The 22387-nt window shown below is 44.4% G+C and overlaps 1 protein-coding gene and 1 long non-coding RNA gene across 5 annotated transcripts in view; one reads left to right on the forward strand and one right to left on the reverse strand.

Moving 5' to 3' along the window:
• CAST (calpastatin) overlaps window positions 1–10480 on the reverse strand; it is a 51511-nt gene extending 41031 nt beyond the window's left edge. For 3 of the 4 annotated variants that reach the window (XM_050986683.1, XM_030237169.2, XM_030237168.2), the window contains exons 1-2: window positions 10369–10480; window positions 5293–5358 (exon numbers count right to left, since the gene is read on the reverse strand). In XM_050986683.1, coding sequence (XP_050842640.1) covers window positions 5293–5358; window positions 10369–10404 — 102 coding nt within the window. In that variant the 5' untranslated portion in view covers window positions 10405–10480. Of the gene's footprint in view, window positions 1–5292; window positions 5359–10139; window positions 10249–10368 lie in introns of those variants that run through there. The other variant, XM_030237170.2, reaches the window with a different exon arrangement.
• A 6493-nt stretch (window positions 10481–16973) lies between these two features.
• LOC127061050 (uncharacterized) lies at window positions 16974–20633 on the forward strand. The gene is made up of 2 exons (XR_007780471.1): window positions 16974–17114; window positions 19375–20633. It is a non-coding gene; the product is annotated as an uncharacterized LOC127061050 (long non-coding RNA).
• The last annotated feature ends 1754 nt before the right edge of the window (window positions 20634–22387 follow it).

Raw genomic sequence — 22387 nt, forward strand, 5'->3', positions numbered from 1 at the left:
GATGAGCCATGTGTAAGTTGAAGCCACCATATCAAATGAGTATCACTCAGTGAATCCTGACCAGAGCACATGGAGTAATAAATATTTTAGTTCCCAATTTCTTTGGTATTCAGGTATCCCTTATTACATTTGTAAAAGCAGAAGAACTGGCCACATCATTCAATGTTTATAATTCAGTTCAGGTTTATCTTTCTTTCACCCTGATTAAAATAAGCATGGTTTTGGGTGTTTCCCAAGATGTTCCCTCCAAGCAAACCAGCTCAGATACCCTTTATTGACAAATACATCAGAGCTGTTCTCATCTTCTCCCCCTCCAAGAACTGGAAGAGTGTTTTTCTTCTGTGACATCCTTAGACACAAACAACTGAGGAATTACCTTGCAGCTGTGCGCACACCTTGCTTCCCAAGCTGCTATCAACAGAGACAACAAATTATCAAAACACAGCTTCTTTATGGAATGAATTAAATGGATTATGGACTTATGGACCTGTAAAGAATTGGAATAAAAGCTGAGGCACGCAGGTACTTACAATCTACTCTTCACTCTTAGCAGTGGCTTCAAAAAGACAGAGCACTGTTTCAGAGTGGAATATAAATTCTGCAGGTTTAATAAGGGGGAGGTGAAATATACATTCTTCTGCTAAATGGATTTGCAAAGGAAGATGTGTTAAGACCTGTGTTGTCCAGAAATGTGGACTTAGTGTTCATTTTGGACTACAACATTCAAGTGCTCATCGTAAGATTGCAGTAAGAATGCTTACAGTACACTTGTGTTGAGGGGAAAAAAACCCACAAGAGGCAAGGATGTGCAATCTCTGTTCTGCAAAGGCTTCTGACAATCATCAGCAGCATTTCAGCCTCCCCCTATCAATCTTTCATTCAAGAACAGCTCGAGCAGCAATCACCCTCTATTCCTTCTGAAGGCAGACACTTACATTGCAGCAGCTCTCAGCGAGTGCCAGAATTTAACTGAAATAATGTTATTTTTCAACTACCTTTGGCATTTTAGCCAAAAGAAGCACCAAAACAGAAAAGGGAGACAGATAAAGAAACTGCTGCTGTGCTTCCCAGAACCTTCCTACTCCTCTACAGAGGATGGATTAAGGCCACAATCCCCTCAGCCGAGGTGCTGTGAGGCACAAAGGGGAAGGAAAACAAACAAACAATGCAGATATAAATTAATAATTTGGTACCAAAGTCAAAGGAAACCTCACAAACGCTGCAGGTAAAAACTACCCATGCACTTCCACAACTCAGACCAGCAGTGGGCACCCCATCGAGATCTTCACCAGCCATAATGCCTTTACTCAGCATTCATGTTTTTTCTGGATAAGGAATCCTCAGTGGCAAGCCTCAGGATTAAAAAGTATCACAGACACACGGATTTCAGAGCAAAGAATCAATTCTAAAAGGATAGAGATGCTGTAGCACCAGTCATCACTGTCACCCTTTCAAAGTAAAGAATACATTTCCTGATAAGTACAATGAGCTGAAGCAGCAGCACAGGTTCTGCCTACATTCCTGTAAAGAACAACTCAAAGTGCCAGGACACGTCAGAGAGGGTCCTGTTTCACACCATGCCTGGTGAAATATGGCCTCACTCTGAGCTGGGGCTTCCAATTCCTGCAATATATGACTCTGTCTTCCTTTTTACTATCACATTTTCACATCCAGGCAGTAGCCATGCACAGGCTGGGCTTTTTACACAGGCACAGAATCTCTCCCTGGTATTTCCCTCTGAGACAGTAAAGAGAGAACAGGTCTTTCTCCACATTATTAACATGGACCAGCTCAGAGCAGGGGGGTTTCAGGGCACAGCCACCCACAATGTGAGCACTTGTTCTGCACTCTTCTTGTGAATCTCATGTGGCTGTGTAGCAGAACACCCTGTGCCCCAAGGGCAGCCCTCGGGCAGGCAGCACTGACTGGACGTGGCACAGCAGGACCACGTGCCTCACCACAGTGCAAGACCTGCCTTCCTGAGTTTGGATAAGCTCCACTTTTATCACTCCCTTGTCTCTAGCAGTGGTCAGCAGCAGATAGGAAAGAAAACAAAACCAGTTATGTAAAAATAGTTCAGGTCTGTGTTGATGTTTCTTCCAAATACTCTTCCAGACTGGGCCAGGGATTTCTGAGTTCAGTGTACTTTATAAACCATCCCGGGTTTTTCTTCAGGGATTTTTGTGCCATCTGCCCTTGAAAGCATTTATATTTTAGTATCCAAGAACTTTTAGAGCACTCGTGCCCCAATGGCCTCAGAAGTGGAAGTGATCTGAAATTGGTAGAAAGGCACACACTTAGGTAAGCTGAAGACAATGCCCAGATGGGGAATAAAATAAAACTACACCAGCTGTCCCTCACATGCTGACAAACTGCTAAAAGCCTTGGGACACCAGGAAGCAAGGGGAAGAAAGGAAATTTACTGTTCCATGCCCTTTGCAATGGCATGCTGCAAACACGTGGCTCAGGTCCACGATGTCCCATCAGAGTGAGAGAACAGAGGGACAGATCTGGGAAACCTGCAGCACCACTCACTTCTACTGGGTGGCAGCTGCATCCCAGCTGCAGCAATGTGCCACAGCTTCACCTGCATGAGCAACCAGCAATTACAACAGCCACCATTTATTTTCTGTTAATATCCCCTATTATTGTCAAGGCTTTTATTTGAAGGGATGGGACCACAGATTTATTGCCCAGATAAACATCAGACTCAAAGGCTGTGAGACTTCAAAGAGCAAGCAGTCAGCCACAGCTCAAAGTAGTCACAAGTTCTTTGTTACAAGACAATGTATAACTTTCTAATCCATGGGCAGTTGCTACATAGTTTATTTTGTGTTTTTAACCTATCACTTTTACTTACTTCTGTTGCAATGAGCGTACTTTTATTTAATGGGTCGCCATCACACCTACGCAGGTTTCTATTGTAACTTCTAAACTCTTAGCTTATTCTATACAATTACATTACTGTGCTACAAACCCTTCACCATCTTATAAATACAGTTTCTTACTTACTTAAGGCATACTCTTACTTACAACTACAGAAACATAACTTTATAGTTTTTCTGCTTAATATCTGTGTACTTTATTTCTATGTCAATCTAAGTTTCTTCTAAGGCTGCAGATCAAATCCTTCAGTGTCTGTGGAAGCCTCTATTTTTCCATTTCCCCATACATACGCCCACAAGGAATGAAAACATTTCAGTAAAGCTGAAATAAGATTCTCTTTTTTTTTTTTCTCCCAAGATTTTTAGCAAGTGTCTGATTCTCCCTAGAAGGTGAACTCAATAAGTGTAAGGTTCTAACAACCAAGACAGATCCCTATGACTTGAGCCTTTGTCCTGGAGCAATGCCTAATACAACATAGCACATACACTTTTATTGACATCTACACTGATAAATAACTGCCTTTATTTTTCTTTTTTTTTTTTTTTCAATTTATTTCATACTGTAACACATCTGGAACTTCCAACACATCTTTTGCCTGTTTCCGTAAGGCTCCACGCACAGATACACACTCATCTGCTCCTCACTGGACTGACAGATTGACTCAATCTCAACCCAAAGCTGACCCTGCCTGTCCAAGCAGATCCCCCATCCTGTCCAGACTCACAGCTCGAGCAGCACTGCTGAAATCATGCAAACAAGTGTGACAGTGTCTTTCCTTGGCCGATATCTTGAGGCAAGAAAGTGATGGAAATCAATCTTTCCAAGGACAACACAGCCCTGCCCGCCATGGTATCACAGCTCCATCCCCTCTTATCAGGAAAGTTTCTATCTACAGCAAACCTGCTGTGTTTTCTTCAGTCTAGTTTGGAGTCTCCAAGAATAAAGGTTTAAAAAGCCTCTTCTACACCCTAACAGTATTGATGCAGAGCTCCTCTTGATGCTGTGGCTAACTGGCATCTCCCACTCAAAGCAGTGTCAGGCCTTTCCTAAGTTTGCTTTTCAAAGCTCTGCCCTCCTGCTCTCACCCCCTCAGGACTATAAACCCAAAGAATCTCAGAGACAAGAGTTTGTTGTAATTTTTGGTTAAACAACCATACTGATTTTACTGTTTTCATTTCAGAATGGATACAAACTCTTCAAAGACCTTAATATTTTCTTGTAATTTCTCTAATGCCAAACCTTTTCTAGTAGGCAGGTGAACAAACTCAACATCCTAGACAACGTTGCCCAAAGCTCTCTACACATACTTTATAAATTTCTGCCTCAAAAATTGAAGACCATAGGAATTATCCCTGACTTTTAAACAAAAATGTAACATTGCAGACTTTTGGGAAAGCTGTTGAAAGATTCTGAGTTGCTTCCTCAACTGCTTTACAAATCTGAGTGTTTTGGAGGTAGATATGAGTCACAGTGGAGTCAATGCCCCTCAATGGGTCTCTGGAAGAGGTTTTTGATCTATTTCCACTTTTAAGCACTGCAGGGTGGATGGTACAAATAAAACATATGAAGAAATTCTTGAGAGGAAACATACATGCAGAATTCTAAGGACTCAAAAAGCAGAAGTAGCAGAAGACAATAAATTCTAGTAAGAGTCTTGTTTTTGCTGGAAACAGATCTTCTCAATAAGAGGTCAGGAACACCAGTCCCAGAACCCCAAACTACAGGCCTCAACTCCCACCCTTCCCACAAAAAATGTCATCACTTCTCTAATAGAAAGAACAATATGCAGTCAAAGAATGTGGCATTAAACCAAGGTTGTATAAATGCACAATGGTATTTCTGGAAAAAAACACGCTGTCTGGAGAGGAAAGGTGGAACATATTCTCGGCTAGAGAAGTTTTCCTTGCTTTCTGGACAGGAAAGAAAAGCAATTGCTTGAATCACCTACTTCAGAGGACTGTAACAAAAGCCTTCACTGACCCTGATTTGCAGTGCAGTCAAACAGGCTTAGGCAAAGTTATTTCCCACACAGCTTCTGCTGAGGATGAACCATCAGGTGGAAAGCATCAGGGTGCACTCCCTTCACCTCTACTTCTGGGCTGCTGAAAACCCAGGGCCATCAAATGTGTCACACTACACCAGCACTGCTCAGCAGATACCCCACTGAGGTAACTTCCACGGATAACAAGTATTAGGTAAAACATGAAAAGAGAAAAAAACCCACCATTTCCAGTAGGCTGCTCAGCAGCACAAGACAAAACTAAACATTCCTAGGATGAATAATGACTGTCTGGAGTCACCAGTTTATTGTCCAAAAACTACCAGTTTGCTATCAAAAGGCAAAAATCAGCATAGGAGGAAATTCATTGCCAACTTTTCTTAATGTATTCAAACACTTGGATTTACCTCTTCCACTTCTGCTTTCTTCTCTCCTGCCTTGGAAGAAGCTTCACTTGCCTTCTTGTCACCATGCTGTGAACAGAGAAAATAGATGTGTAGTTATTTAGACCTTAAGTCTTATCTTCCACAGAAAGAAATTCTCAAACTTCTTAGCGCAAGGTTGATTCCTTCCAGCTACCACAAAATGACAGCAGGCAACGCTTAAAGTTTTTCTTCTCACTAATGGAGAGAATTTCTAAATTGCCTGCTGGATAACTTCAAGAGAAATCAGTCATAAGGTCATGACTCTTAGGGCTGTACATGACTGTTCCTGTGAAAAGTTCTGGAAGATATTCAGCTTATCACTCATCCCACACCAGCAAAACATTCTCCAGTGCTTGTTTTGGAAAGGTCAGAACCACAGGCTTCAGCAGCAACTGAACAGCTCTCAGAGGCACCAACATGATGTGTGCAGCCCACTCCAACATCTGAACTCCCCTCAGACACACTGAAATGCTGGTTATGCCCAGCCTTCATCATCAGAAATAATGTTGTTACCACGATTGCTGTAATTCTGGTGGTGACACAGAAAAAAAAAAATAAATGCTCCAACAGTTCATGCATGGGTGCATGTTAGGAAATACAGTTCTTCCAGGATCCCTGACCCTCCTGCATCTTTTATCTGCTCTTCCTTTCACTTAACCTGATGTACAATCCCAGTAGCTTCCCATGTCCAGCAATGCTAAAAAAACCACATTTTGCTCAGCACACACACTGGTATCCAGCATGTTGGAACTGTCTGCATCTCTGGGAAGTGGTGAATATGGTCCCTCAAAACATCTCTTTTCAAGAATAATAAAAGCAAAAAGCATAAATTAATATAAAAGGCAACATAACACATCTACCCTCTAGTATCTCAGCTAGTGCAACTTCCCACAGCAACTGAGACATCTGGGAGGGAGGATTCACGTCTGGTTTGTTTCGTTAAGTAAAGACAGGAGATGATTCAAGACCCATTTATTCCCTTCTGTTTTCGAGACTGAGCAGCAGGAGGTAGAGCCTGCTAATCCACTAAGTAATGAGTTCCTGCAGATTTTTCTTTACATGGCTATAGGGAGAAAGCAATGATCCATGTATCACTGCACTGTCTTCAACAGCAATCAGTTCCAGCACATCAGCAGGAGAAAATGCAGGCTGAAAAAAGTGCTACAGCAACAAATATTTCAGTAATTGTTTTGGACAACCTCTAACAATTCAAGTTTTTAAAACGAGTTTGGTTATGACTAAGACACTCAACGAGTTTTAAAACTGGAAATGCTATAGTCGTGTTCCAAATGTGCCTCTTCAGAGGGAAAACAAGCCCCATCGGTTGTCTATTCAGGTAAGAGATTAATTGATTTCACTGCTCCATAATAGCACTTCCAGTAGAGACACAATTTACCCAGCTATCTGTGCTTTTTACTACTACAATAAAAGCACATTGCACACGTATCAGTAAGAGCAGTGCCAGTCTCCTGTTGCTCACAGAACAGGAATTTCAGAACGAGCACTGCCATAAGACTCAGGAGCTAAAGAAGAACTCTGTTGATCTGGGCTCTCTTCTTGCATGGATACCCTCAGCATCAAAATGCTCCAAAAACCAACTATTATCCTGAATCCAGCTATTAAAGTCTTCTCTTTCTTTCACTTGTTTCCTTCTTCAAATTCAGACATAGCTTTAAAAGCAGCAACACCAATTCAAGTGTAGGGTCTCTAGTGGGGTTTTTTTGTTTGTTTTTCTTTTATTTTACTAAACCAAGTCAGGGAAAGCAGGAACTAAATACTTGCCTCTTACTGAGCATGCCAGGCTTTAATCAGGGCTGAATCTGTGTTACCCTTCCTCCCCAAGTCCATCCTCAGACCATCCTCTCCTCATGAGAGCATCCAGACCCAGGACTAGGAGGAGGGAGAGATGGAAAGGGACTGGCAGGATTCCCTCAGCCTCTGGCAGAACAACTCCCTGAGGGACCCCAGGGCAGCTCCAGTGTCCAGAGAGGATGCAGAACAGACCAGGACAAGGACCACAACTTTGCTACCCCTAAACTCAAGTCAGAGAGACACTAAAAGCATGACATCTTCCCTCCAGAAGGCAATGCCAAACAGCATCTGTAATAAAGAGACTTTGACTCAGAGGCCAAATATGTTTGTTCCAACTTAAGGAACAAAGCACATACGGTTAGACCAAAGTAGTTTTGTTTTGTTTTGTTTGTTTCTTTTTTTTCCCAGTAAGTTGAGTAATGCACTGTGTACACACTGAGCCTTGATAATAAAACAGCCTGTGAAAGTACAGGCCTTGCAGGGAAGTCTGCTGTCCTGAAGAGGGGAAAGCACAGCTTCACAGTACACCTGAGGAAACCACGCTGGTTCCCTGAACAGTGGGTGCACAATGTATGATGAGGGACCCCATCTCAATAATGCCCTTCAACAGCTCTTTTCTTATCTGGATTTTCAAGCTTCGAACCCTCCACTAAAAAATTAAATACACAAAAGAAATAAAATAAAAACAACTACAAAAAAACAAACAAAAAAAGCCCAAAACAACAAAACAAAACCAAACAAAACCACTAAACCAAACAAGCAAAAAACCCAAAAAAAACCCAAAACCCCCCAAAAAACAAAAGAAAACAAAAAAACTAAAAAAAACCCCACCAAACCAAACCAAAAAACCACCAAACAAACAAAATCCCCCCAAAAAAGAAACAACAACAACAACAAAAAAATGACAACAAAAGAAACAGGCAGTAAATCAACCTGCTTAGTCAGAAAGCTAAGCTCAGGTTTTGCGGGACAGTGTACATCCACTGCTCATTCATATTCACAACTCATGATGACAAGCTGACTTTTTCTTTGGGCACCCTTTCCTTTTCCTGCTCATCTTCCCTTACAGTGCCAAAGATTCAGATTCATAACCAAGGCAGTGGATCAGAGCAGCTCCAGCTCTTTCACATCAACAGTGGGCGTACAGCTGAAGTGACAATTTTAGTTAAACTCATGAGCTAACAATTCCTTGTAGCTTTTAAGCTGTCTCAAAATATTTTCCAGCCTTACTAACTAAAAAAAAAGAAAAAAAACCCCACACAATCCTACCCATAATCACATGTTCACAAAAATACATAAGTGTCATGAGCAAGAAAGTTTACCCTGAGATCTTCATCCTGTTCTAAAGTGCACAAAAATGTCACCACACTATTAAGACACACCTTTAAACTTCTGACTCAAGCAGCATTCATAAACTAGAGAGTAACTGGTGAAAAAGCACAGAGAAAATTACTAACAACTGAATAGACACCTATGTGCACAAAAATCCAACCTTCACTAAAGGCTTTGCTTGCAAGAAATTCCTTCTAAACCTCGGGAGATTTAGAAGGCATTAAGGTCTCAGAGACAGGCAGTAACTGGGTGAGAAGCGAAGTCTTACAAGATTCTCAGCTAAAGTCAATCAACTCAGCATTACATTTGAGGAGATGGGAATCTGACTTTTGCTCCCAGCTGGAACTGGGAGGAAGACAGAGATCTTTGGCACTGCTTGGAAAACCGTAGGATGTAAGGAGGTGCCAGGGGAGTTACAATCAAGACAGGTAAAGAATAGAAAGGTGAAATCCAGACTCTTACTGCATCCAACCCCAGCTTTAAATACAACAGCCAGTAAAAACCTTAATCTCCTTTGTGTCTGTCCCTCTCACCCACCTTTCCTGCCTCTCCTACCTCTCCATGCATGGGAGAGGACTCCACTCCCATGTGGAATGGCCTTAAACCCACAAGTGCCAGCAACCACAGCCAGGAGTTCCCAAAGGAGCAGCTGTGGGAGCAGTTTTCTTACCTGATCACACACAGCCATATCTTGGTACCTTTTCTTCCCCAGGATGCAATGACACAGAGCTAAGGAGGCCTTTTACATCCATTCCATAGCTTAGTGCAGTAATTCTCAAACTTTTCCCTTTGTGATTTTCTGCCACCTCCACCACACTGATTTGAGCTGACACAATGACTGATACCTGAAAACACTGATCCAAGCCACATGGAGCAACTTAAAAGTACAGTTATCACTTCAAGAGGTTTCACCTTCCTGATCACATATTTAGGAAATCCATTAAAGTGACATTTTCTCTGAAACGATTTCACAACACATGCTTTCTGTAAAACTTTAACAGAATGCAAGCTTTTTTTTTCTTTTCACCATTCCATACAGAGGCCAACTGCTTCCTCCTACACGTAATAAACCATAAAGGCTTCTTAAAGGCTTTTAAAAGCCTTTTAAAGCAGTCGCGGGATGGTCAAAGTAAGGAGCAGCGGCCCAAGTCCATCCAAACCACACGGAGCCGTCAGAGAGCTGTAGTTTGCTCGGGGAGGATCTGGCAAGCGACGGCTCTTCCCGGCAGCACCGCCACCACCCACCTGCCGTGAAGAACACGCTCCTGGGAAAAGGCGCAGCGCAGTCCTTCCCAAAAGAGGAACATTCCCACACAAAATCCTGTCGTACTCTTTCTAGTGCTGTTTAATCACCCCGCGAGCCTGCGTTACTCGGGCGACGACCGAAAAACTGCTAACAGCACCAAAACCCCCAGTTTTCTGTGTCGCTTTCTGACAGCGGATGGGATGCGGAGGGACAGCTGCAGCGCACCGCGCTTCCACCTGACCCGAACCACTTTTTTTTTTTTTTAAAGCGCTGTCTCACCTCCATCCGCACCACAACCCCTTTCCATACCCTCCTTCTCCATCCCGATCGCCGGGGAGCATCGGGAGCATCGGGAGCATCCCGCCCGCCCCACCCCGCGGGGCTCCCGGCTCCCCACCGGGGTGGTCCCGGCTCTGTCGGGGCTTTCCCCCGCACTCACCATGGCGTACCACCAGCGGGCGAAAGCCATGGCGCTGCTGCTGCTCCTCCTGCCCGCCCTGCCCGGCACTGCCCGGCACTGCCCGGCACGGCCCGGCCCGGCCCGGGACGCGCCCAGGGCGGTGCCGGCGCGGAGCCGCTCCCCCGCCGGGCCCGCGGGGCACCAGGGGCAGCCAGAGCGGCATCACCGCCCTCTTCACAGCCCTCCCCGCATCCCGAGCCCGCCTTACCGCCGCGGGCAGCGGCTGCCTGCCCGTCCCGGACATGCCGATCCCGGGCAGGAGCAGCGGTGGCTCCCGGTGGCTCGCAGCTCCGCGGGCGGCTGGAGCGGCCGCGGGTCCCTCCCCTTCCTGCCGGGGCCGAGCCGGGACGGGGGAACCAGGGGGGCCGCGGGTGCGGGAGGACCCGTGGCAAGACGAGAGAGAGAGTTTTCTTTAAAATAGCGTTGTTTTGGGGACCGGAGAACTTTCTTCTCCTCACTCAAGTCATTCCTCTTGGGAAAGTGTTTTGGTGTCGACAGCTGACCCTAGGCGGCTCCAGGCTCCATGGAACCCCCAGGGAGGATTTTGTCCTTCCCCCGAGATAGAGCCGGGAGGAGGGTGCTTGGGGCTCCTCCGGCACCCGGCTCCTCTACCGGCCTCTGGCCGGCCCCTCTGCCCGCTTCCCACCAATTTGGGCACCCTGTTCCTATGAGAGCCTGCTTCCCCAGCCTTTTCATCCTGGCTCCTCCACGAGCCTCTGGCCTTTGCCAGCTCCTCTAGAGCTGTGACACTTCAGCTTCTCTGCTGGCTCCATCAGCTCGTTGCCACCACACAAATAAACACGGCTGGTTTGGAAGTTGGCCGTGCATCCCGTGGCTTGGTTGTGGCGCTAACCCTCACATCCAGGGATTTATTGCAGGTCAGGTTATGAAGTGGAAAACAGGAGTTGTGTGCAGGAATGGGCGCAGTTTGATGAGTTTGTCTTGCCAGGTTGCATGCAGTAAAAGAAGTCAGAGTTTGGGGTGTTCTGTGCCAGGGAACCCCCGGCTCAGGCTGGGTGGGTGGAACAGCTGCTGGATGAGTTGCATTACTCTGAAGGGGGAACAGCAGCAGCTCGTGAGCACATCCTTGGGTCAGGAGGCCCTGTCTATAAGCAGAAGGAAGGAAAAGTGTCCCAGTCTTTAGGGAGTGCTCAGCAGCTGCTTCCTTGGGGAGCAGGCAGCAGGTTAATCTGCCTGGTTGGAAGCCTGTAAACCCAATTAGTGCCCCCGCCCTTGGCTGTCAGACAGGTGGGTGAGGACTCCCCTCGAGGTCTTGGGAAAGGACTTTGTTCTGCAGAGAGAGTGGGAATGTTCAGAGGGGTCTGCCTAAAGCCACTCCTGGTTTTCCTTTCTGATTTCAGCCTGTGATGCTTAGCCAAGGCACTCCGGAGGAGGTGGAGGTGAAGGCCACCTTTAAAATGCACAGCTTCTCCATGGGGCTGGTGTGTGCAGGTTGACCTGGGGTCACTCTGGCAGGTCTAACAGATTGTGCTGCATTCCTCCAGCTGGCTGCAGGCAGCAGACCCTCCCTGCTGGCTCCAGGCAGCCCTCAGGAAGCGTCACCCATCTCCCTGCCTGATGACAAACAACTGGAGCTGACAGTAATTGCAGTGGTGGAGCTGCACAGGAGCAGGGCAGCAGCACAAGAAACCCCTGGTGATGTCAGCCTGCATCATGCTGGATATTCAGGGTTCTGCTGAGCCAGAAGCACATCATTCCAGCTCTGCTAGTAGGATCAGTTTACAAATGAGGTCTGAGCACTGCTGCAGGAAGGAGGGGAGCTGCCCAGACGCTTGCCCCAGGTCCTGCAGTTGCTGCAGCGTTTTGTAAACTGGCTGGGCTCCATCCAGCCTTGCAAGGAAATCTTGCCTTAGGGCCTGAGGGCTTGGCATTGTTTCTTCTATTAGAAGGCTCCTCTGGCTTGCTGCTGCTTCAAGAAACCATTGTTTATTGGCAATTTTTTCCCAAGTTTACTCTTAGCTATATGTAGTTTATATGTAAAGGATGCAGGCAGCACACATTTACCTGAGGATGGAAAAGCAGGTTCTTGTTTGTCTGACAGAAGGAGAGTCAGCTGATGGATGCCTGAGTCAGCTTTTTAATACTGAAGGCCTAAACACCACTCCAACAATTTACTCATTTGTGTGAAAATTTGGATATTTGAGTCGAGCAGTTGCAATTATCCAAGTCAGTCTGACACTTATTATCTTTAACTAGGAAAAAATAAGTTTTCCTTGCAGCACACAAGTGTGTGGTATCAAAATCACACTGTGTCGGTTTCTACTTATTCCTTCAGAACATCTGCAAGTGAACAAAGCCACTGAGGCTTGCTGAGATTTTACATGGCATTAGCCATGGAGTTCTGCACAGGGCTGATCAGAAACAGATGCAAGAAGTGATGGACAGCACAAACATCATTTTTTTCAGTGTTTATTGGCTGGAAAAAGAAGCAGGCAACCACATCAGGAACACACAGGTTGTTCTTTACTGCAGTGATGTGTGATGTGAACAAGTCCTCAAAAAAGAGTTTGTGTGCTTTTAATAGTCATGGATACATTTCCGTGTAATTCAAGGTATTAGGAGTCTAAAATTGGAATGGAGAATCAAAGACTCATTTTCCCCACCATTCCTCATCTCCAAAGGGCACCAGCTGACGTCAAATGCCTCCCAATAAAAAGGTGCTCTAAATTCTGGCAGGATGGGATGAAATTTTTGCCAGGCATACATATTTTATTAATATAACTTGCATAATGGTATGACTGCAAGCTTATGAGTCATACACAAAATCTACAAAATAAAGTACAAAATCTCTTGTGTAACTGGATTTTTATCTAGGGTAGTTTAAAAGAAGTCTTAGTACAAAAACTAGTTAAAAATAGGGTTTTTTTAAATTTCTTTCATCCTCTTCCTGTGGTTTACAAAGAAACTCATTGGAAGCTTTTGTTCTCTTGTCTTCTTCTGAAACCCAAAACCATCAGGATTTACTTTTATTTTTTTCTTTTTAATTTGATGCATTCAGTCCCAACCTATTTTATCACACCCACAAAAACTAAGACAAAGAAGTAAATTTCATCTCTTCTTCTACTGTTTTTGTTCACAGCACATTCAGTAAATGGAAATTGGAATTTTAAATCATGGAAATTCTGTTTGTTGATAAACCTAGTTTGATGACATCCTTGCTCTAGAAAGCAATAATGCCAGTCCTTACTATTGAAAATAAAGGTTTATTTCCTTATCTATGTACACATGTATTTTTGCACATGTTATAAACGTCTTATACCATATAAATTTTATGTCCTCTGCTAGTTTAGTGCAGTGTGAAGATTTCCTGCTGGATTTCATCCCACTTCTGAGTGGGGATTTCCTCCCCTGAGACAGAAAACATAAACTTTGACACCAACCAAGAGAAAATAAGAGTCTTCCTTGAGGTTTGATATTTTGTAATTCCCTAAATATCGAGCTGAACTTTAATTGACACCCAAAACCATTTCCAAAATTAATCTTGAATAATTTCTGGAGCCAGATTTGAGTGATATGTGTGACAGTTTTTATCTATGCAAATTATCTCCTTTGTTACATTGAAATGCAGCAAATCCCAAGGTTTAGTAAAATGTATCACATGCAACCAGGAGGGGGAAAAAAACAAAATTGAAGTCTTCATCATCCAGGGTTGTGTTCCACCCACCTGTGTTTCTACTGGGGAAGCCAAAGGGTGCTGTCAGTTCTGGGAGTCAGCAGAAATTCAAGGTAATTGACTTGAAAACCACACCATAAATTAAGCTTTTAGCAAACCACAGGCATTTTTCTGGACTGGATACAGATCCAGATGAGGCTGTGACCCCAAAGTGAGTGCAAAAGGAAGAGCAGCACAGTGAGTGAGGCGTGTCCCCAGTGAATGTCAAACATTGCAGCTATGCAGGAGTGGCCAGCCTGCAGCTCACTCCGTCTGCTGCCTTTATCTGAAAAGCACTTTCCCAGCCTGAGGTACGTTCTCTCAGGTGTAAACTGAATTATAAAAATACAGAAAAGTGCATGGACTAGGCCTCATTGATTTTTATGAGCCTGATTTGTAAATATTTATGCATGTGAAAATGACAGTACCAATCGTCTTGGGTTCTTAAAGTGTAGGGTTAGAGTGGTAGGTAGAATTGTGTAGGTAGAAATTGCAGAGTTTGGTGAGAGGTGAGGCAGAAAAGCCTTGTGCATTTAGAGATATACTTTAAACTCTCTATACACTAGGGTTTCAAAATCAATAGAAATCCATGCTCACAAAATAAAACACATCACTTTTAAGCACAGCTTACACTGTCAACGTGCAGGTTTTTGGAAAATGCTTTGATCTGTGCCAAATCATAAAATACATGCAGGAGATTAAAAATTCCACGTACTCCTTAGACATTTTCCACTTAATCTCCATTTGCTACAGAAACAGTAATTTGCTTGAGATTGATAGCCAGTGCCACAGTGCCCTTATCCTTAATAATCAAGGTGAACAATGCTCCCCTCAGGGCATTTCCCTTCTTCAGGTGAAATTAATCCTGAGATTCTTGGTATTTAGAGGCTCCCCAGAGGAAGGGCTGTGAAAAAGATTTGTGGTTTTCTGAAGTGGTAAAAGAAGTAAAAAAATTGTCTGCTTTGGTTTGCAGAGGTGCAGTGGGAGAGTTTTGATGCCAGGATGATGAAGGTGAGGTTTTACATGTCATCACACCCCTGCTTATGTTTTGGTTTGTCTTTTCTTTTTCTCAGTGTCCAACCCATGCACAGATACACGTGCAATCAAGCTTGAAAAACCCAAGCCAGATTAAAGTAGAGTTTATAACTAATCCAAAAGCAAAACTAAAGCTAATTCTCAACTACTTTAGTGTGCTTATGCATTCATACATACGTAAATATCTTGCAATTATTTTTTACAAGATGTGATGCCACTGCACCACTAACCAATGCTGCCATGACTCACAGGTAGAATAAAAGACTAATGACTAAACACTGAAGAAGAATAACTCAAAACAGCATGGATAGATATAATAAATTTACAATGAAGTTACACACCAAAAATGTTAGCGTAAGGCAGAATTTTGACAGAAACCTTGGAGATCATCTAGGGCTAGGAATGTGAGGGAAAAAATCCCTTCCACCTGCCTCCACTCAGCTTTTGCAAGGGTTATCCAGAGCTGCTGCCTGGATATATCAGCTGTAGCTGTCAGTGACAGAAGCAGCACGGAGTAGCCATGACCCTGTAATGCAAAAAAAAAAAAAAGATTTTGCAGTCCTTCCTTGGGGGTTTTCAGGACTGCACTTCTGGGAGAGAACTGGACAGTGCTGGGTGCTATAAAACACAAAATGCTCTTCTGCCAGGACTGGAAAATATTTCTTTTGCTTGAAAAAGGATTTGAAAATTCTTCCCTGATCCTATGTTGTTTAGAGAGTGATGGTGGAGTCACCACCCCTGGAGGGGTTTGAAAAGCATGTAAATATAAAAAGGCACTTGAGGACATGGTTTAGTGTTGGGCTTGGCAGTGCTGGGTTAACAGTTGGTCTCAATGATCTCAAGGGTCTTTTCCAACTTAAATTATTTTGTGAATCTGTGATTCTTCTTGTATTCTTTCAGCAGCTGCCCTTGAAACAAAATGTCAGTAATCACAAGAATACTTCCACAGTATTTCCATCTGCACTTGTGACAGGGTATGGGGAAAAAAAAATCTCTGGGAAACAAGAAATTCCAGTTGAGAGGCAGGGAAATTACAATGCTGGGCTCTGTCTGCTCAATAATTGCAGACTGGCTGGATAGGGGTTGGTGGATGTGGAGCAATTATCAGCCTTGTCAGCGTCTGGTTCATCCTGTGTTTAACTTGGTTAAGTAGTGCCTCATCTGAAAGTAACATTAATATGTTAAAAGCTGCATTAATATTGACAACCATGTATCTGCTTACAGCCTGCCTCCCTGAATCCATTATATCCACTGCTTTGACATTACTTCCCTCTTCATATCTTTTCTTAGTTGCACAGATCAAGTTTTTCTCCATGGTTGGCACCATGGCTCCCTCCAGATAAAGTTTCACAGGTCTTTTCTTAGGTTGGTGCCACACTTGGTGCCTCTTCAGAAGAACAACTTCCCATCAAAAGAACAAAAAGGAAGCCAAACTAAGGACAGGCCAGCACAGGAATATTTTATGGGAAATTGCAACACTGCTTAGCAGTAAATTATTTCTTGTTTGAGAACTGCGTGAAAACATGGAGCTGGGATTACCTGGAAAGGAAACATGGGTAGCGTGGAAAACATTTTACAGCTGTGGGTTGCTCTGAAGGCAGCAGACATGTTTTAGTAGTTAGAAAAAGCACACAGGTTGAACAGGCATTGAGCTGAAGCATGGATAAGTGAGCACCAGGGCCACAGCTCTCAGTGCAGCTTGGCTGGGTGAAGGGCTCTGCAGCGCATTGCCCGAGGACATCCCTGCTTGCAGCAGCTTCCCTTCCTGCTCATGCTCCTCTGAACTCAAGCATATGGCATTAATGGAGCCAGAGCACGGAGAGCTTTCCCATGGGAGCAGTTCTCAGTTCCTCCTTTCTCTTTTGATCTGCTGGGTTTGTGTTTGCCCTGAGCTGAGCGGTGGGGCAGCCCTGCACTGCAGCAAAACCCATTTCCGTGCATGCTCAGGAGCAAGGAGAGCACAGGAGTGCAGAGAACTTGATTTGTGGTGAAACCACTTGGTAGAGCAAGCCAGCACGATTTACATGCTGCTGACGTGCAAATCATCATGAGCTGTGATGGGGAAGGGGGGGGTTTTGCACATCACAAACCCACAAATCTGTCACCTCCACGCAGAGCCACATGCTGCTTCTCCGAGGCAGGCTGGTGGGACCAGACAATCCTGTGAGCTGAGGTGATGCTCTGCTCCCTGTGGACCACGCCAGAGCTGCCTGTGGGTGTCCAGTGCCCTATGCTGTGTTGTGAAGGTGAGAAAACTCCATCTGCAGACACACCAAATGTGTGCCACAAACGTGGGTGGGCGGAAAATGCATGGTGGCTCTGGCTCCTCTCTGGGGGAGCTTAGGCTTTGTGAACAGCAGCCCCAAATGTTGCGCAATCCGAAGTAATTCAAGTCACCACGGAGGAGGAGAGGAGAGGAGTGGCAGGAAATCCTCTGCTTGAGGAAATGAATCTGGCTTGTGTCGAGTGGCTTGTGATGGCACTGCCAGGGACAGAAGCACCGTGCCCAGCCAGGACCAGCCTGGCCACCCTGCTCGTGGTGATGCTGTGCTCTGTCCCTGCCCTGTGTCCAAATTCCTAGGCTGCTTCTGGATGAGAAGCAGAGAAGCTCCCTGGAAGGGGAGAGGGGTTGGACCCCCGGGATCCATTCTGGAAGGTGGAATGGCCACTGGTCCCCTCACAGCTCTGCCATGACTTACCCCAGTGAGCTCCGTGACAGATCTGTCCTGCTCTGCTCTCCTCTGGCACCAGGCCAGCAGCACAGCAGCTCTGGGGTGGAGTAATAAGCTAAATAATTAATGTGCAATTATTAAATGTGGCAAAATAACGGTCCTGAGTGAGAAAATGAATGCATGCTGCTGTGTAGACCCTGAAAATCAATATTTTTGCAAAGAACACAGTATGAGTGCAAGTGTCCACCTAGTAGGAACACCAGGAAGTCAAAATCCTCCTCCACTCCTCAGAATTCGCCACAGCTGGAGGAAATGTGGTCACTTTTTCTTGCCAGGGACCAGCTTCAAGCCTCCCTGCAAGTATTGGCTTTCCACTGCCACTCAGTGAGCTTTAGATCAAGTCAAAAAACCATCATTTTTGCAACAGGAAGGTGTGGAAACAGAATTTTGCATGGGCCAGGTTAAGACATCTACACCTGTGAAAATCCTCTCCCACTGTAGGGAAAATATTGATAAATCATGATAGCAAATTTATCTATTTAAAAAAAGGCTCTGGAAAGCTCTACCAGTGTTGTGTACTGTTGCCAGAAGATAACTGTGAAAAATTTGAATTTTTTGATTGGCTTTTCACAAATATTAAAATGAATCTTACGTGTGTTATGTTAGAAAGTTCTGCTGCATCAATTTTCTTAAGTAGTGTGTTAAAAATAGTTTTAGGTTATAACATAATGTTAAAATAGAAACTATCCTATGTAGGATACTTTTTTTAAAAGAAAGGACTCCCAGTGAGACAGCAGCCACAGGACACCTAAATCTTTCAGAGAAAAATAATTTATTGCTCCATTATCAGAAGAAAGGAACTTCTTCCCGCCTCACTCAGCCACGAAGACACCTTGAATATGCAACAGACTGTTGTTTTTAAGGGTTAATACTCTCTTAAAGAGGGTCCTTTTTCGGGTTTATTTTGCCCAGAAAAAAGGTACCCATCCGTAATTCTTTGTTTCTATTGTCTCATATTGTCCTAATCCAAATTGTCCAGATTATTATTGCTCTAATTATATTTCTATTTTTATAACCGTTTTATTATCATTAAACTTTTAAAATTTTAAAAACAAGCGATTGGCATTTTCCACAGGAAGAACAAGGAGTTTGGAGAGTTCAGTGCCGGTGTCTGCGTGGTGATGCCAGCAGAGACATTTCCTCCATGAGAAAAACGCCAAACACTTGTTTGACAAATTTTAAAAGTTTAATAAAAATAAAATGGTTATACAAATAGCTGTATAATTAGAGTAATAAAAATTTTGGACAATTTGGATTAGGATAATATGAGATAATAGAAACAAAGAGTTATGGATGTCTGGGTATCTTTTCTGAGCAGCATAAGCCTGAAAAATGACCCATGTTAATAGAGAATTAACCCTTAAAAACAGCATCCTGTTTCATATTCATACATCTCATTCATGATGCATAAATTCCATTCATGATGCATAAATTCCATTCCAGGATTCTGCCTGGTCAGTGTCAGCTTCATCCTCTTAATCCTAGCAGCATCTTCAGGCTGAATGAGGCGGGAAGTTCATTTCTTCTGATAATGGAGCAATAAATTCTCTTTCTCTGAAAGATTCAGGTGTCCTGTGGCTGCTATCTCAGTGTGAGTCTTTTCTTTAAAAAAAATATCCTACATAGCATAGTTTCTATTTTAACCTTATAACCTAAAGCTATATTTAACACACTACTTAAGAAAATTAATACAGAATAACTTTCTAACACAACACATATAATATTCATTTTCATATTTGCAAAAAAACAATCATAAAATGTGCATTTTTCACAGACTACATAAGGAAAAAACTGCAGCGCTGGGAACTGCCCCTCATGTGTAACATGTGTCCGGCTCTTCTTCAGGATGGATGCTCAGTCTTTTATACCCCTGGGGGTTACATCAGCCCTCTCAAAGTCTGCCTGTCAGCTCTTCTTTGCCATTTATCGGTGGAATTGCTTTCTTGTAACTTGATTGGAGCTCAGGTGTTGCCATGCCGCACCCCCTAAGAGCCAAGCTTTTCCATTCCCAACTGCCCCAGGTAAGGGACACATGTGCACGCCTTCTTTTCACTTATCCTAGACAACCCCGGCTGTCTGATGGCAACAATACAGGGGGAAAAGGGAACTATGGGGAAAACAGAAGACATCTAAACTACAATACCACAACTATATATCACTAAAGCTTTTCTTAATATTCACACAATCGTTATCTTTTAATTGCGAGAGCCAAGCATCTAATTATCCATCTAGAACACCAAGAAAAAATCCCTGGGGAGCCGGGCCTCCTCTGGGGTTGGGAAATGTTAAGGAAAAAAAAAAAAAAAAGTGCCCACAAAGTGCCAAGGGGAATTCCACAGCGCTGGAGGAAGGCTTGGTGAGGAGATGCAGAGGTTCGGGGCGGGGAGCAGCGCTTTGCTGGGGCAGTGTTTTATCCCTGTTCCCAGCGCTGGGCTCAGTGGGTGCTGGGCTGCCGGGTGGTTTTCGTCTCCCGGACCGCAATCCTGCCGTTCCCCGCTGCTCCTCGCTGCCTGCCGTGTTTACAGAGCAGCTCTGTATGGGATGCTCCACGCGTGACTCACCCGCAGCAGTGCCCGGACCTTGGCGGAGCTGAGTTGTTAAAGCTGAAACCTTCCCTTCCCTGACTCTGCAGAAGAGCCGGGCTCCGCTGCACTGACCTGTTGACAAGACTGCGCTTGTTTTTCTTTGTTATTCTTGTTTGTCTTGCCAGAAATCCTGTGCGGGAATGTTCCTAAGAATCATTCTAGCCCGGATCTGAATTTCTGAGCAGGGAAACGACGAGTTTGGGACGAGCTGGGCGCTGCTGTGCTTGTGCTGTCGGGGGAGTCTCCCGCCTGTCGGTGAGGCTGCACTGCCTCCCCTCCTCTCCATCTCCTCAGTGTGGACCAGCGCTCTGTAAAAACCTCCAAAATCAGCTGCACCACACACCCAGGAGGCACCAGACTTACACCTTTGTCTTTCACAGCTGAAGATATGTGCTAGACATTTCTAAACCTCACCCAATAAATGTCACCACAGTGCTTTTCACCTTTTTGTTGTTGTTGTTGGTTGGTTTGGTTTTGTTCTTGTTTTTAATGGCTACTGGATGTTTGAAACTGTCCTGCTGGCAGTGCAGGTTCATGCAAGGTAACTCATGACTGTGTTAATATTTGCTGTAGACAGGCTTTTGTGTCCTCAGCCCCAAGTCCTCAAAAGGGTCTGTGGTGTACTCTGGTTTCTACCACTCCTGGGAATCAGAACAGCATCAACTATGCATCATTACTTTAGTTAAATTACGTTATTCATCTCTTTCCACCCCATACTCTGATGACATTTGAGTCTCAAGCATCTCCCTGCCATACTGAGAAATACTAAAGATGTGGCAGAGAGAGAATCTGAGGAATTTAAACTCTTAGACCTTACACATCCCTTTCACAGCTCAAAATGGCTCAGAGCATCCGTGGCATAACAGTGGTGGGCTCTCCTGTGCCGTGGTGCTCTTTGTCCCAGCTGTGTCTCCTCTTCTTCAGGGTGCCCCAGGAGGACAGCAGGATTTGATTTCTGCTGTCTCTTCTCTGGGGAACTCCCTTTGCCCCTCTGGGGCTGTGACTCATTTCCTCCCCGTGGCTCATCTCATCCTGTCTGCTGCCAGAGCTTACAGCTCCCTCTTCTCTGCAGCAGCAAAACTTGTTACAAAAACAAGGGAAGATATCACGTTGTTGGAAATATTTTCCACTTCCCTGCAGCATGTAGAAAGCCTTGTCTGTGGGGCTCTGTGAGTGGTGTGACATGTAAGGAAAAGTGGGGAAAATATCCGGTTATTTGCATGTAAAGCCATTTTATGTTCCTGTTGTGCAATGTGGGGGGAGACACAGTCAATAATAACTCAAGTAGTAAAGTAGCCTCAAGCTTCAGCCTCCAATTTGTTAATGTAAATTAAAATCTTGAGTAGTGAAGGAAGGCAGAAATAACCATGCTGGCAGGACTAGTTCTTGTGGTGAGAGGCATCTTGAGAGTGAGCTGGCCAGGAAATTGGGGTGCCCATTTCCCTGCCCTGTGGGTGGGACCCTTCCCTGGCATGTGCAGCACAACTTCTATCTTTGTCTTGGTCAAGATAGGTGATCTTTCTTTGCCCAAGGAACTGATCCTTTCTGAGACTGAAAACACAAACATTTTCATTGTTATCTTGCCTTGCCTAAATTTGTTTTCACCTTTCACTCAGATTCAGTTTGTGTCATTCTTTCTAAAAATTTTGGAGCAGGAGGTAAAGAAAACTGAATGGTAGGAATCTTAAAATGATTCAATCTCCTTTAAATAGAACTTAACTCTGGTATTTGGCTTCCTACAACTACAGGGGAAAATAAGGACTTCAAAGGTCTTTTTTTTTTTTTTTTCCAATTCTTCATCTGGTTGTAAAGCCCACTGGGGAGGTGCCAGTGGGGTTTTTTTGCTTCTGTGAAGAGTTACTAGAGCTTGCCACATCCAAGGACCTGTGATCCTGCAGCTGGAAGTGAAGAATTGCCATCATGTTGGGCCTGAGACAGGATGCAGCAGGGCTGTGAAATGTGGAAAAAGGAAAGTCATTCTGTGAAATCAGTGCCCAGGCTGCTCTCAGGTGGTGTGCAGAGAGACCCATGGGAGAAATATCAGTTCTCTTACAGCTGAGAGAGAGCAATCCACTGTGGACTCTGTCAGATGCATCCTGTTTTTTCAGACTTCAATTTAACAGGTAAAAGGCAGCCCTGTGATGATGGTTCACTGCTACAAATAAAGGCATCATTGTTCTAACCTCAAAACTGATTGTAATT

Source organism: Serinus canaria, chromosome Z (genome assembly GCF_022539315.1).
Source record: "Serinus canaria isolate serCan28SL12 chromosome Z, serCan2020, whole genome shotgun sequence".
NCBI lineage: Eukaryota > Metazoa > Chordata > Aves > Passeriformes > Fringillidae > Serinus > Serinus canaria.